Source organism: Miscanthus floridulus, unplaced genomic scaffold (genome assembly GCF_019320115.1).
Source record: "Miscanthus floridulus cultivar M001 unplaced genomic scaffold, ASM1932011v1 fs_477_1_2, whole genome shotgun sequence".
Classification (NCBI taxonomy): Eukaryota; Viridiplantae; Streptophyta; class Magnoliopsida; order Poales; family Poaceae; genus Miscanthus; species Miscanthus floridulus.
In genome coordinates this window covers 23,984-40,000 of record NW_027096813.1, presented here as the reverse complement: position 1 = coordinate 40,000, position 16,017 = coordinate 23,984, and the positions used below count along the sequence as shown (strand labels likewise).

The 16,017-nt window shown below is 46.2% G+C and overlaps 1 protein-coding gene across 1 annotated transcript; it reads right to left on the bottom strand.

Annotated features, from left to right (window-relative positions):
- Window positions 1-12,472: 12,472 nt before the first annotated feature.
- On the bottom strand, window positions 12,473-12,880 carry LOC136531925 (uncharacterized). Its single transcript, XM_066524582.1, has one exon. It carries the CDS (start codon window positions 12,878-12,880, stop codon window positions 12,473-12,475), a length of 408 nt encoding a protein of 135 aa, XP_066380679.1.
- Window positions 12,881-16,017: the final 3,137 nt, after the last annotated feature.

Genomic DNA, 16,017 nt, shown 5'->3' with positions numbered 1-16,017 from the left:
TCACTGTTCATCATCGCGGCAACAACTCAGCGAGGATCGGACGCAGTAGATATGGATGACCGGATGCGCCAGGCAGTGGCGTCCGATCGAGTCCAGAGAGGTTCTAGAATGGCGAAACATTGACCGAACGCGTCAGATGGTAAGCGACCGAACTCGCTAGAGAGTCCGATCAATAGTGAGCGCCAACGGTCGGCTTCAACGGTCTAGACGACCATACGCGTCCGGTCAATGGCAGAAAGCTAGGTTTCGTCGTCAATGGCTACTTTCTCCATGGGACTTATAAATAGACCTCCAACCGGCCATTTGAGGAGTGGAGAGCTAAGGAAACATACCAAGAGTGTTGATACACCACTTTAGTGATCTTCACTTGAATAGTGCTTAGTGATACATTCGGTGATTAGCATAGGTGCTTTGTGAAGTGCTTAGGTTAGTTAGACCACCGCTTATGCGCTTGCTCTAAGTTTAGGCCTAGTGTTTAGTGAGGTTTGCACATATATTACCACTTGGTGCTTGCGCGCACCATTGTTGTACATCAGAGGGGCTTATAGTCTTCCGAGATCACACCAACCGCGTTTGTGGTGTGGCCGCAACCGTGTACTAAAGGAAACAAGGCCCGCGACGATTTGGCCAGAAGCTTGATAGTGAAGACGGTGGGGAGCGGGCTGGGAGAGGTTTGCCGGAAGGCACACCGGAGACCCACTTGTGTGTGGGAAAGGTCTGGAGCTATCCACAGAGTTACCCGACCAGGAGCTTGGCCTTTGCAAGGGATTCCTTGCCAGGGGCTCCAACGAGGGCAAGGAGAAAGCTTGTGCGCTTCTCGATATCTTGGTAAAAATAACAAAGTCATCGACGTGAGTTTGCATATCTCTATCTTACTCTTTAGCTTTTGCATTTACATTGCAATCTTGGTTTGTTTTTTACTTTCCTAGCTTAGTGATAGGCTAGTTGATAGGTTTGGAACCTAGGTTGCATAACTTCTTTTTGCGGTAGAGATAGCAACACACTAGCAAAACCATAGTTGCACATTTAGATAGTTTACTTTCCTGCATAGGTTTTGACTAGGTGAAATTAGAGGCCCTAGTTAGAAGTAGAATTTTAAGTTGCCTAATTAGGCCTCATGGTCACTTACATATGCAAAGCACAAAACCTTGACTCATCGAGGGGCTTTATGAAGATATTGGCTAGTTGCTTTTCGATGCTCACATGGCAAATTTCGATATCTCCTTTGGTTTCATGGTCTCTCAAGAAATGATGTTGGATGTCTATGCGCTGAGTTCTTGAGTGGCTTATGGGATTGTTGGCTAACTTTATGGCACTTTTGTTGTCACATAAGAGTGGGATTTTAGTGAAGTGACATCTAAAATCTTGAAGGTTTGCCTCGTTCAAAGTAGTTGAGCACAACATACACCGGCTGCAACATACTCGGCCTCGGCGGTGGAAATGGCTACACAATTTTGCTTTTTAGAACTCTAAGACACTAGGGACCGTCCAATGAATTGACATGTCCCCAAAGTACTTTTTCGATCTACTTTGCCACAAGCATAATCGGAATCCGAATACCCAAGTAGATCAAACCTAGAGCCCCTAGGATACCACAAGCCAAGGTTAGGAGTGTGTACTAAATATCTCAAGATTCTCTTAACGGCCACTAAGTGACACTCTTTTAGGTTAGCTTGAAATCTAGCACACATGCACACACTAAGCATAATATCAGCCTAAATGCGCACAAATAAAGTAGAGAGCCAATTATGGAGTGATATACCTTAGTATCCACGACTTTCCCTTCATCATTGAGATCTAGATGTCCATTGGTTGGCATGGGAGTTTTGATAGGCTTGGCATTCACCATGTCAAACTTCTGGAGCATATCATGAGTGTACTTCGTTTGGCTAATGAAAGTTCCATCCTTCACTTGCTTGATTTGAAATTCATGAAAGAACTTCAATTCACCCATCATGGACATCTCAAATCTCTTAGGTCATGATCCTACTAAATTCCTCACAAAAAGAATGATTAGTACTACCAAATATTATGTCATCGATATATATTTGGTACACAAAAATATCTTTCCCAACTTTGTGAGTGAAAAGGGTAGGATCGGCTTTGCCTATTTCAAAGCCTTGGTTAAGCAAAAATTCCTTAAGGCAATCATACCTTGTTCTTTGCTTGTTTAAGCCCATAGAGCACCTTTTGGAGTTTGTAGACATGGTTGGAAAACTTATGATCTTTAAAGTCCGGTCATTGCTCAACATGGACAAATTCTTGAATGGGGCCATTGAGGAATGCACTCTTCACGTCCATTTGATGTAGCTTGAAATTGTGATGAGCGGCATAGGCTAGAAGCATTCGGATTGCTTCAAGTCTTGCCACCGGTGCATATGTTTTCTTAAAGTCCTAGTCCTCTACTTGAGTGAAACCATGAGCAACTAATCTTACCTTGTTTCTTGTCACCACGCTATTCTCATCTTGCTTATTGCAGAAGACCCACTTGGTGCCAATGATATTGGAGTTGGGTCTCTCCACCAAGGTCCACACTTGATTTCTTTCAAAATTGTTGAGCTCATCTTGTATGGCCATCACCCAATCTGGATCACCAAGTGCTTGCTCAACCCTAAGAGGTTTCAAAGAGGAAACAAAAGAGAAATATTGGCAAAAGTTTGCTAAATGTGAACGAGTTGTTACCCTCTTTCAAACACTCCCAAGGATGTTGTCAACGGGATGATCCTGTTGTATTGTTTGCCTTAGCCTTGATTCCTTGAACGATCAATGGCCTCTTGACCATCTTCTAGATTTTCATTATCTTCTTGCTCAAATATAGGTTGCAGGTTCTATCCTTGAATCAGAGTTGGACTTGAATCAGCTGCTGTTGACTATGTAGGTGCGGCACTGCCGCCCTCAAGTGTGGCACTACCACGCTCTAGAGTTGCAGCAAGTGTTTGCTGCAGTGTAGCATCAGGTATGTTAGTAGAAATTGGTGCAGCAGCAACTTGAGGAATCACCACTTTAGTGACTTCATCTTCTTGTGGTCTAATATCACCAATAGCCAATTGCTTGATTGCTTCACATGGTAGATCCTCCTTTCCTACAACACTTGAATCAACTTGCTCCACTTGAGAGCCATTAGATTCATCAAATGTCACATCTACCGCAACCTTAACTCTCCCGGAGGTTTTGTTGAAGACACGGTAGGTATGCTCATTTGATCCATAACTAAGAAGAAAACCTTCATCAACTTTAAGTGCATACTTAGAGATTTTGGGTTTTTTGTTAAGTATAAAACACTTGCATCCAAACACTCTAAAGTAAGACACCATAGGCTTGTTACCGATTAGAAGCTCATATAAAGTTTTCTTCAACTTCTTGTGTAGGTAGAGGCGGTTGATGGCATGGCAAGCGGTGTTGATGGCGTCACACCAAAAGATGTCTGACGTCTTGTACTCATCTAGCATTGTCCTTGCCATGTCAATGAGTGTACGGTTCTTCCTCTCTACTACACCATTTTGTTGATGGGTGTATGGAGTTGAAAACTCATGCTTGACGCCCTCTTCATCAGGAAACTCCTCAACTTGGGTGTTCTTAAATTTGGTCCCATTGTTGCTTCTCATTTTCTTGATGGGGAGACCAAACCCCTTTTGAGCTCTTCTAACAAAAGTCTTCACTTTGTCTCTAACTTGACACTTATCAAACAAAAAATACCCAAGTAAAACAGGAATAATCATCAACAATAACAAAACTATATTTGTTACCCTCGATACTTAGGTAGACGACCGGTCTAAAAAGATCCATGTGTATGAGCTCCAATGGTTGCGTCATGGTCATGATGCTGTTTGGTGAGTGAGGTACGCCAACTTGCTTTCTGGCTTGACAAGCGCTACATATCCTATCTTTCTCAAAGTGAACATTTGTTAGCCCAAGGATGTGTTCGTCCTTTTGAAGTTTGGCCAAGTTCCTCATCCCAACATGGGCTAGTCGACGATGCCAAAGCCACCCCATGCTAGATTTTGCCACCAAACAAGTCTTAAGATTAACTTTACTTTTGTTGAAATCAACTAGGTAAAGCTTGTTCTTTAAATAACCCATAAAGACAATAGATGAATCCTCCTTTCTAAAGACTTTCACACCCTTATCCGTAAAGAGACAATTAAAGCCCATCTCGCATAATTGAGAGACGAACAACAAATTGTACCCCAACGAATCAACATATAAAATATTTGTAATTGAATGTTCAAGGGTTATAGCAACTTTACCGAGACCAATCACATCCCCCTTAGAGTTGTCTCCAAAGAGAATATTTTCATTTGAATCCATCTTCGGGGTATATGATAAGAACATACTCCTTTCTTTGGTCATATGATTTGTACATCCACTATCAAGCCCCTAACTTGACCTTCCGGAGGAGTATGCCTACAAAACAAGTTTAGTTGCTAAATTTAGGTCTCCAATTTGACTTGAGGCCTTGCATTCTAGTCACAAGAATCTTAGGAACCCAAATAGAAGTATTCCTATATATGTTGGTTTTCTTTTCAATATATTTTACAACCAATTACCCACTGCTGTTATTCCTCAAAACAAAGCATGATGTCAAGCTTTGTCGAGGTGCATAAGTCTTTGGTTGATAAGCATACTTATTCTTTCTAGCCCACACTGGTTCCTTAGGCTTCTGAAAAACCTATTTCTCTTGGTACACCTTCTTGGGCTTAGTTTGATCAGGAGCAGAATTGGTAGCCTTCCCATTTTTACGGGGAGCGGTACAACCGGCCTTCACTGCGGCACTGTCGTGGTGCGACACTGCTGCTTGGGGATGCTGCACTACCGTGATCTGTGCAGGTTGATCTGTACCAATTTTGCCCTTTCTCTCAAATAGCACACACTCATAACCATTCATTATCCTTCTTCCAATTGTCTTGGCACCTTTTATGTGTCCAAGCCTATGCTTGATTGAGAGATGCCTTCCTTGCTTGAATTGTGGCCCTTTTGAATCATTTGTCTTCTTATCACTTACTTCAGCCTTACCACTCAAGCAGTCCTTGCCAATGATCTCATTGAGTCTAGCAATTGCTTTTCTCATTGCCTCCATATTTGCAAGGTTAGTGAAATAAGCATTCAAATTAATATTATAACATTTTCCACAACCTTGACTAGTGGAGGTAGTAGAGGCATCCTTTGCCTTAGAGGGATGTGAGTTGCTATCCTAAAGAATGTTATATTGCAGCTCAAGTTCTTTGTGCTTTTCATCTAAGTCACAATATTTTTTCTTGAGAGCAATATTTTCTTTCTTTATGATAGCATAGTCCCCTTGTTCTTTGGCCAAGGCCTTACGCAAGGATTTCATATCACTTCTCTCTAATGCAAGAGCTTCCTTGCTAGCAATATAGAGATCCTCTTATTGGATAAGAGTTTCCTCTCTAGATTCTAGCTCGGTTTGGATACTCTCTAAGTCCTCCATTAGTTTAGTGATGAATAGTTTGGTCTTTCTATCCAAAATTTTAGTTATCGTGCTTATTTCTTCATCACTAGATTCATCGTCACTAGAGCTATCACTAATATCACTACTAGAGATATCACTAGAAGGTGGAGGAGATTTGGCTTTCGATTTGGATTTTATCTTCTTACCCTTTGCCATGAGACAAATGTGAGGAGAGTAGTAGTCATCATCGGACATATCATTGAAGAGCCTTGGTGTAGGGGATGACTTGTGAATAGCAATAGTTGCAACCTTCTCATCCTCTTCACTTGCGCTTTCTTTAGTTGAGTCCCATTCAAGCCCAATGTGAATCTCTCCCATGTACTTCTTGCTCTTTCTACGGTCGTCCTTCTCTTTCTTGTTCTTCTTGTATTTGTTGTCCTTGATCTCATATGGACACTTGGTAATGAAGTGATCGGTGCTTCCACAATTGTAGCATGTCCTCTTTTTCTTGTTTGGGAAGCTTCTCTTCACTATCTTGTAGCCTTGCTTCTTTAGCCCCTTGTGATACTTCTTAATAAAGAGAGCAACATCATCAACTTTCTCATATTGATCATCATCATTTTAACTTTTACTTGAAGATGATGTGGTCTCTACTCTTTCTTAAACTTGCTTGCTTGCTTTGGGCTTGCTAGTTGAAGCTTGTTGGTTGATCTTGGACTTGCTTGTAGAGCCTTGCTTGCTTGATTTGTTAGCCTTGAGAGCTACATCTTTGATCTTGATGCCCTCTAACTTTGCTTGCAATTCTCCAAGTTTCTTTCTCTCATTTGCTTCTTATCTTTACATGTCAAAGGTCAAGATCTTTCCAAGTACATCATTTGATGTGAAGTACTCAAACTTCTTCTTGTCTCTAATTAGAGTGACTATGGTCTCATTTCTAGGTGGATAAGCTTCCAACATAATCTTGACAACTTTATGATCATCTAGCTCATCACAACCATAGCCTCTAATCTTGCCCACCATCACAACTTTATGAGGAGGACGCCCTTCTTCTCGTCTAGGGTTAGGGTTGGGGGAGTGGAGGCGCAGGGAAGGGCCAGGGGAGTGGACGCGCGGGGGAAGGAGGCAAGGGTGACGGTGGAAGGAGGCAAGGGCGGCGAGGGAATGGAGGCGTGGTGGCGGCGGTGACTGGCGGGGTGGACGAGCTCAGGGGCGCTGGCGACCGCGCGGGTGAGTTGGGGGCGGCGGTGTCGAGTGGGCGAGGCCGCAAGGGCGTCAGGCCGGGTACTGAAGGGGATAAGGTTGGGGGCAGTAGAAAAATAAGAGAAATAATGGTTCGATGATTGGAGTGTGTAATCTATGGTAAAGGCGGGTAATTTCCTTGGAACTCCATGCCTAGGTCTATTTCAGAGGGTTTTGGAGTTGAAAAAGAGGTGGTCTAAGAGAATGAACTAGAGTTCCAATAACTCCGTGGAGTTCGGCTGCTCTAACCTTTTCTGGAGTTGTAGTGTTTGGCTAAGCTGCAGCCAGCTCTAGCCTGAAGATTGGCTCTGAAGCCATGCCAAACAGCCCCTTATTCTAGATTAGTGGTTAGCTCTACCTTAAAAAGTTGACTCCTCTAAAAATTATTTTGTAGTAGTAAATAATAGTGATATGCCAACGTAGTCCACAATGAAAATATTACTGTGCAAACCTCATAAACCATTCAAGAATTGTTTTCCAAAACGAAAGACACCGCATGCACGCCATTCTGGTCCTCTGATCCAATCTCTGTTGATAAGTTGATAAGAAAAAAAAGCGGCAACTGGATTATGGTCTGAACCTGATACATACCACCACAGGAGATAAGCTGCCTGTTCGGTTGGGCTTATACGATCGTATACGATCATGGATTATAAGCTGGAACAATATTTTTTTTTTACACCAAATCAACCAGCAATAAATAATCTATGATCGTTTATAACGAAACAACAGTCCGAAGAAAATTCGACGCGTCCGTACTGTGCATGGTTCAATGTGCGCCGTACACCATTTGTCTCTCGTTGCACTGAACCGGCCTAGCTGCGTGTGTGTTTTGTTGTGTAGCCCATGTGCCATGTCCTGGTCCTCTTTTCTGAGAGAAAACACACACACACACACCAATTTCCCTGCAGAAAAGAATGAGTGGAGGGGCCTGCGGGTGGCGCCTCTGCTAATTCATATACTACTACTATGTGCGCACACATCCGTCCTGAACTCTTGATCTCCGGAATTTGGAATAAAAGTGTAGATTCTACACTGATTTTTATGAAGTACTCCTTCGATGTCAATGTCATTTTGAGGTTGTCTTAAGTTAAATATTTTAAACTTTAACTATAAATAAATTTCTTTAGGTTGAGTTTAAAAATATGAAAGTGATGTAAGTAGATCCATCTTGAAATGTAGTTTTATAAAAGTATATATTGACTATATTTTATAAATATTTTATAGCAAAAAATAGGGGTTAAAGTTGTTTTTTAATACCGTGTCATGTTCAAAACGACTTTTTTATGAACATGGAGGGAGTAATAATATATGAATTAACAGATTCCTTTGCGAGTTTGAATAAATTCTATGTTCAGTTTGGCATGGTACACATGTATGATGTCTCATAATGGACAATCCAGCAGATAATTTGTACTTACTGGTAAATAAACTCCATGGTGCTCCTCGAGAGAAAAAAACTCCATGGTGCACCTACCTCGTGCCAAAAGCTAATAATGGGTTCAGTTTCCATCTCTCTCTGGCTGCACCTGCACCTGCTCCTCTGCGGGAGAAAACTCGTGACACTGTCCAGCTAATGGGTCGTCCACTCCGCCATGCCGGATCCAGCATCCGGGCATGGAGAGAGCGGCATAAACCCCTCAACTTCCATCGCGAGACTGTTCCCATGCATCTATCGCCTCTGCAGCAGCATATCCACCAGCTAGCGGCGACCGACCGATCTCACCCACAAGTCTAACGAACGAACTGGCCTGCAGCAGCGATCAGGCATGGAACCGCCTGCCGCCGCTGGTTGCGGGCTTCCACGCCGCGCGTTAGATGCTGTTGCTAAAAGATACCCGCTGGGGCAACGACGACGACGAACGGGACGGGCCTGTGGCATGCATGATGGCAAAACAGCTCCTGGGGACAGGGCCCTCCATATGCTCCTTGTCCCGCATAAAATAAAGCTGCAGCGTACGTACACCACTCTTCGATCTTGTACGTGCCTGGTAGTACATTGCATGAGAGGAAATAGAGGGAGGAGGCTTCGCCACCCGCTGAGACCCAAAACATAGAAAATTTATAGAAATTAGTTCAATTTTACAAGAAAAAAGGTGGAAATCTTATATTTCCCGAGGACCTCTGGTATTTTATAAGATTCATAATACAAATTGCCACTAAAAGGGTAGTGTCTTCTATGTCAGATGGTTTAGGCCACCATGGAAACAAGCACATTACAACCATAATGAAATATATATTTGGTGTAGTACGTGCTCTAGTTTGCACTGTAAAATTACTATAGCGACACTATGTGGTAATGCATCGCATTGCCATTTTTCTTTCCTACTCAGAATGAAGGGTCTATTTGGCGTGGCTTCACCTACTGTTCTTGTCCCTAATTAAGGTCATTTTTCATAGAGTCGAAATGGCTACAGTGATAAGCAGTGTACCCCATGCAATGAAACTAGAGCTAGCCTACCAAAGAGAGCTGAACTATACTCTCTCTGTCCTATATGTCTAGATTAATAGCTAATAAAGGAGCCAAGTTTTAGAGCATCAGCAGTGTATAGAACCAATCCTGGTTCTATATTTTGACGTGACTTTACCTGTTAAACAGCCCACAATGTATAGAACCAGGCCTGAGCATACCGATGGGTCCCACCACATTAAAAAAACAAAATGCAGCCCAACAGCCCAACTTCCCCAGCACTCGACATCGCATCCCAGCCCAGCACTCGACATCGCATCCTCATCTCTCTCCGTCATCGCATCGCATCCCCGTCCGCAGACTTCCTCCGCCTCCTCTCTCCTCTCTCCTCGCCGGCGAGCGGGCGAGGCAGTGCCGTCCCCAGCCTCCGCCCCGCCACCGCCGCTCCTCGCCTGGTCCGCCCAGTCCCCGTCCTCGGCCCCCTCCCCCCGAGCCCTTCACCTCGTCGAGGACCAGCAGTGTCGCCGCCTCCACTAGGCGTCGTGTGGAAGCCCTCGTCGCCGGGACGCGCTTGCGAGGCTACGGCTGCACCGGAGTCCTGGGTCTTTCGCCTCAACCACGGCGGGGAGGTCGACTTCATCGCCGCGCGGACGGCCGCCGCCGCAAGGCCGATTCGTTCATGCCCAAGGCCTAGCGCGGGAGTGTCAACGGCAGGAGAGAGAGAGGGGGGATCATGATTTCTTTTTTCGCTAGGAGCGGTTCGATAGGAAGGACCCGCGTCTCTATCGAACTGGCCTCCCAGTGTATCAAACCAGGTACGATCCATGCATTTATTGTATCGGCACACCTTCAAACCTCACACTGCTGATGCTCTTAGTGGCTCTAGTGCTAAACGTCTGCGAGCATGGTCAGCCCCAGCCGGAGCGTATGCCAAACAAAGGCCTCGTTTAGATGCTGAAAAAATTTCAACCCGATGAATAGTACCACTTTCGTCTTATTTGACAAATATTGTCCAATCGTAGACTAACTAGGCTCAAAAGATTCATCTCGTGATTTCCAACTAAACTGTGTAATTAGTTATTTTTTTTTACCTACATTTAATACTCCATGCAAGCGGTTAAAAATTGATGTGATGGAGAGAGAGTAAAAAAACTTGGAATTTTGGTGACATCTAAACAAGGCGTTGAGAGAGGAGTTCTGGCCATCCTCTATCCGAGGTGCGTGCTCAAAATGTAGATTGCAACGACATTGGAGGTGTGGAGTCGTGCTGAATGGGGCAACACCGCCCTGTTTTCGGTTAAACAGGTAGTAGTGCGGTGCGGGCAATGTGATGGAACAGGCCGGGTGACAACAGCCGTGTCCGCTGGGTTTGTTTCGTTTATAAGTCATACTTTTTCAGTCAATAAATAGTATTTTTCTTTCACATTAAATTAGTCGACAGTCAGCTTGTTCGGGAGGCCGTAAACGATCGTGGATTATTTACTGCTGGCTGGTTTGGTGTGAAAGAAAAACACTGTTCCTGACTAAAAATTTACGATCGTTTACGAGCAAACAAACAGGCAAACAAGCTTAGTACTTTTAGCCATGACTTATTAGCTACCCTTGTTTAGTTCGCGAAATTTGGAATTTGGGGCTACTGTAGCACCTTCGTTTTTATTTGGCAAATAGTGTCCAAACATTGACTAATTAGGCTTAAAACGTTCGTCTCGTAATTTCCCACCAAACTGTGCAATTAGTTTTTCTTTTCGTCTACATTTAATGCTCCATACACGGGCCGCAAATATTCGATGTGACAGGTACTGTAGCAACTTTTTAGACTTTGGGTCCAACTAAACAAGGGCTAAACGAGCCCATACGGCGAACGAAGCTGAAGTGACGGGTTGACGAGACTAATGCATGCTGCGAGGCGTGATGCCCCCATCACGCACCAAGCAATCACGGCGTCCACGTGTTGATGCATGCAGCCCACCCATCTACTGCTGTTGCTGCAGCTGCATGTTGATCGATCGGGCACAGGGTACAGGCCACAGGCGCAGCTAGAAGCCGGAGAAGCAAGGAAAGAGACGGCACTAGCTGTCTAGCTCGTTCAACGATCATTCATACCGTACCGTACCACCACGACGGTAGCAGCAACCGTGCGTAGCGGCTACATACATACGAACGAGTACATGCATGCATGGCGGGCCGAGCAGTATCCATGGACTGGCGCGGACGCGGCCACTGCGCGACACTGTTCCGGAGCATGTCAAGTCTCGTCACGGCGGCAGCGGCAGCGGCCCCGATGGCGATGATGCCCCGATCCATGCAGGCGAGGCACCAGTGAGCGTAGCAGTGTCCTGTGTGAAATCTGGATGAAGCAACAACGCCAGAGACAGGGGCTCTCTGCCATGTGCCATGCGGCGGGGCGGGGGGCGTCTCGTCTCTTTTGGCGTGGGGGCAGGGCAGCTACTACTATGATTCGTCACGTCGGAGGCAGGGGCACAGACACAGGGGGGTGGTACTGGTAGGATCGCAGTAGATACTAGGTTCATGATTCGCCTTCGCGTCCCTGGAGTGGATGTGGATCCGGTCCTCGGTCTTATTAGGCGCGGACGTCAGGCCATGGGCTTGATCGCTGTCACGAGCCCCGCAGCAGATGGGTCGTCGTCGGCGTGTACAGTGGCGCCTCGTCAAGCCACTGCAGCCCGCCGGATCGATTGGTCCAACCGCGACCCTGCAGTATAGCTAGCTGCCTTCGCTCGCCCGGCTGCCGGGCGCCGCCGATCGATTGGCGAGTCGCGCCGGCACGTAGACGCAGGAGAGGAGAATTTAGCGTTGGGACGGACGGACGTACGTGAGCTTGCCGCTCTACCGCCCCGCGGAGCAGGAGCAGTCCGTGCGGGGGACCGCACGGGCCTGGCGTCGTTGTTGACCGCGTGGTCGCGGCTTGCTGGCGGGGACGACGTCGCCATCCTGATCGATCGATCCGAGGTCGGCCGGGGTCGCGTCCCGGCGTCCGGGACGGGGACGCAGGAGGGGCTGCTTGGGTGCGGCCGGGTGGACCGTGGACGGTGGACCACGCGCGCACGAACGCTTCGCGCCGCACGAATCGCTCACACGGTCACCACACCTACGGTGGGGGTGGGGGTCGGGTCTCGAGTCGAGAGCCCGACGCGATGGACCGGGCCGTACACCGATAGTCCCCGGACGTGTTGCCGATCGCTCGATCGCCCGGCCCCGGCCCGCACTGGGCCCGAATTTTTTATATTTTAGTTTTTTTAAAGTTTCTCATAAACAGACTCGTGATGGAAAAAAATTTAGAAAATAGACTCTTAGCTCGGCGCCACCGAGCTAACACGTCTCGGCGCCGAGCTCGTGGGCACGGTAAATGACATGGCAGTGAGCTCGGTGTCGCAGATCTTGGCGCCCTTTGATACCTATGGGCCCCGAGCCTCCCTTCCTCTCTCGCCGTAGCAGAGCCGAGCTCCGCTGCTGCCGCCGTCGCCCCGAGGCCGCCCCGCGTCGCGCTGTTGACGGCGGCTAGTCGCCCGCGCCACGGCCAGCGGCCCTCCTCCGCCCTCCATCGCCGTCCTCGCCTTAGCCTCGCTTTGGCCTCCACCGCCGGCCTCGCGCCGCGGCCCGCCTTGCCGCCCTCCACCACTGCACTCGCCCGTGGCCGCCGTGCCTCCTGCGCCCGTCGAGCCGGACTCGCCGCGCGGAGCCCCGGGCATCCCGTGCCCGCCGCGCGACACCGCTATCGTCGGCCGCGCCACCGCCGACCCCGCCACCTGTAGCGAGCGGTCGTGCCACCGCCGGCCCGGATCGTCGGCCTGATCCACTCCCATCGTCCGCTGTAACTCCGTCGACGTCCACGGATCAGTCGTTGGAAAGATAAAAATTATGAATATGCAATGTATCTACTTAGTTGGCATTTGTTATTTACTAGGTAATGTGATGACTCAGGTAGTTGATATATATATCGATCTAGTGAGATATATATGTCGATAGATAGAAAAACATAGATACATAGGTACATAGATATAGTTAAATAGCTACTTAGTTATGTAGTTACATATTTAGTTAACTACATATAATCTAGCTATTTAGTGAGTACACTGTATATATATATATATGTAGTTATTATCTTATTTACTTAGTTTGTAGTCAGAAAGTACTTGTTAGGTACTATCTATCGTCTAATTTGGACTAAATGACATGTGTTTCGTTACGTGTTTGAACTAGATGGACAACCTAGTCACCATATATCATGGAGGCACCGTTGAAAAACGATCGCTATGGATATATTGAGTTTGTTGACATGCAAAGTGTGCCTGTGCTATTCAATGATAGGCCTTCATTTAGTGAGATTGTTGCAAGGGATCGGGAGGAGCTGCATTGCCTTGGAGATGATAGCATTGCAGTTGATGGTGTACTGCACCTAGGTTCTCCTTCCAACATATTCAGGCGAATGATCTCACTTAGTTGTGCGGATCAGTGGAAGAACTATGTGAGATCGGCTATGAAGAGCCAGCTGTAATATCTGGACGTGGTTGTGCGTCGGGTGTTAGTTGATCCCATCCTTCATGGGTTTACCCCAACAATGGAACATCAGGCACGCATTGACTCTCCCGTTCCAGAACCTTATCTGCATGTGCAGATTGCACCTATGGTTCTCGATGCTCAATCTGCCCCCAATGCGGTAGTTGAAGATAGTTGTTAGACTTATATTTCCGTGGTAGATCCTCCTTATGAGATCCCTTTGACACATAATCATCCAAGTGTCTTAATCGCATGGTTTTTGGGAGCTTACCATGTTCCTTACATCTATTTTTTCATTCTTTCCTTATTTCTCTACTGATGTTGTAGGAGATATTCCTGAGAATGTGAATGTGCCTACTGTTGCTGCGCAAGTGCACTTTAGAGATGGATTCCGTGGCTCCAATAGTGTTAAAATTATGCATGATTCGGAGCAATATGAAATGGTTAGGGCTCTTGATTCTGATGATGATCGCCCTGTTAGAAAGCTGACGGAGAGTGATGTTGAGATAAAGAGGCGTATCTTTCTCGGCCGTCGTGATCATAGAGTTGACGAGTTCTACGATCTTGCTCATTTCGATCAGGCGTTTGCAGAAGGACGTGATGATGAGCTCCTAGAAGCTCCTGAGGCCGGTCCTAACATGGTAATTGAGAATGGAAGGGTGTTCAATGACCTTCCTGCTTTGAAGAGGTGGTTGCAGGCTTTTGTAATGATACGAAAGAGGCTTTACAGGGTATTGCATTCATATGTGGAGCGCCGTTATACAGTTGTGTGTGACAAGGAATGCTGCCCATGAAAGGTTTGTGCAAGGAAGCAATAGGTAACCGAAAAATAGAAGATCACAAAAGTTGTCGGGCCACACAATTGTGTTGACCACGAGCTGACACTGAGGCATCGGCAGTTGACATCTACCCTCGTTGCCAAGCGGTTGATGGGAATTTTGTAGGGAGAACCCAACATAAAGGTGAGGACAATTATCAGGACCGTTGAGGCGTTGTATGTAGGATATGTGATAACTTATGGTAAAGCATGGAGGGCTAAGCAATGAGCATGGAAGATAATATATGGGGACTAGGAGGATGGGTATGAGCAGCTGCCAGTTCTTTTCAATGAAATCAAAGTGGTGAATCTAGGCATGCATTATGAGTAAGCCCACCTCTACTAGACCGATGAGCTCGCTCAGTCTACCAGTGTCTTCTTCTGCCTGCTTTGCCTGCAACCCTGCCTCTGCTAGAGCGATGTGCTCGCTCAATCTGCCAGTATCGTCCTCAGCCTCCTGCACCTATAAGTTCGCCTCTGCTAGAGCAATGAGCTCACTCAGTCTGTCAGTGTCGTCCTTATCCTCGTCCCCCTCATCAGACAACACAATCGGTGAATGAACGGTGCGACCAACTCGAGATCTATGCTCATCTAACTTCTTCTCCTCATACCTTGTACGAGCCAGCTCTGTGCCATGTTCCTCGCTGCAACCAATCCCTTCATGTATAAAATACAATCAGTTAGCAACGCGATTATATTTAATTTAAAATTATGCAACGAAAAAAAATACTTTTAAGCACTCACTGCAATATAATGCAACAACATGCTCGTTCAAGACCTACATCTGTACTCTTATCTCCTCCCTTGCCTCATTCCTTGCCCTCTCCTCCTCTAACGTCATTCACCTCTCCAATCCCTATTTGTTAAGCCCAACATCGATCGGGTTACATATACCGCGCTGTCTAGCAAACTCACGCATCTTTTCTTTATGATGTTTAACGAATAGGTTGACGTAGTCAGGTGCATATCCCCTCTTCCGTGTAATTACTTGCCTCTTCTTCAGTTCATCCAAGAATTTAGCTTGACCATCATAACATTCCCATCTGCATTTCCTAGTGCTCTGTTCAAACGATAAATTCTATCATATATGTCTTAGCAAAAGAAACAAAATACGATTTCATGTTTACCACAAAAATAACCAACCTCATCATACTCAACCATATGGCCGCAATAATGGCCTATTCTAAGCTCCGAAGGGACTAGGCCATAGTTAGATTTAACACCACATTCGCACATGACAGGAGGTGCTTTGTAAATTACCCTTTCTTTCTTCTTTTCCTTAACCTTTCGCGGTTCTTCCGACCATTAGTTCTTAGGACCATACAACCACTCCTTGAAATAACACTTCACCATTAAAAACACCTAAATAAGTAGACATTAGTACATAAACACATATAGCTCAACATTTCAACATATACATTTTGCACTTACTTCATGCTTGTTTGGACACATAAACTCCAACGTATTCTCAGGATTTATCATAGCTCGATCTCCATAATCGCATAGAGGAGGTTCCTCGAGTCGTCTAACTACGGCTAGGTGCTTCTTCTTAGCTGTCATTGGCGGAGGGTTAGGGGGGGTGGAACCCACCGCTTGAAGTGCTCGTGTGGATGTCTCCCTCTAAAC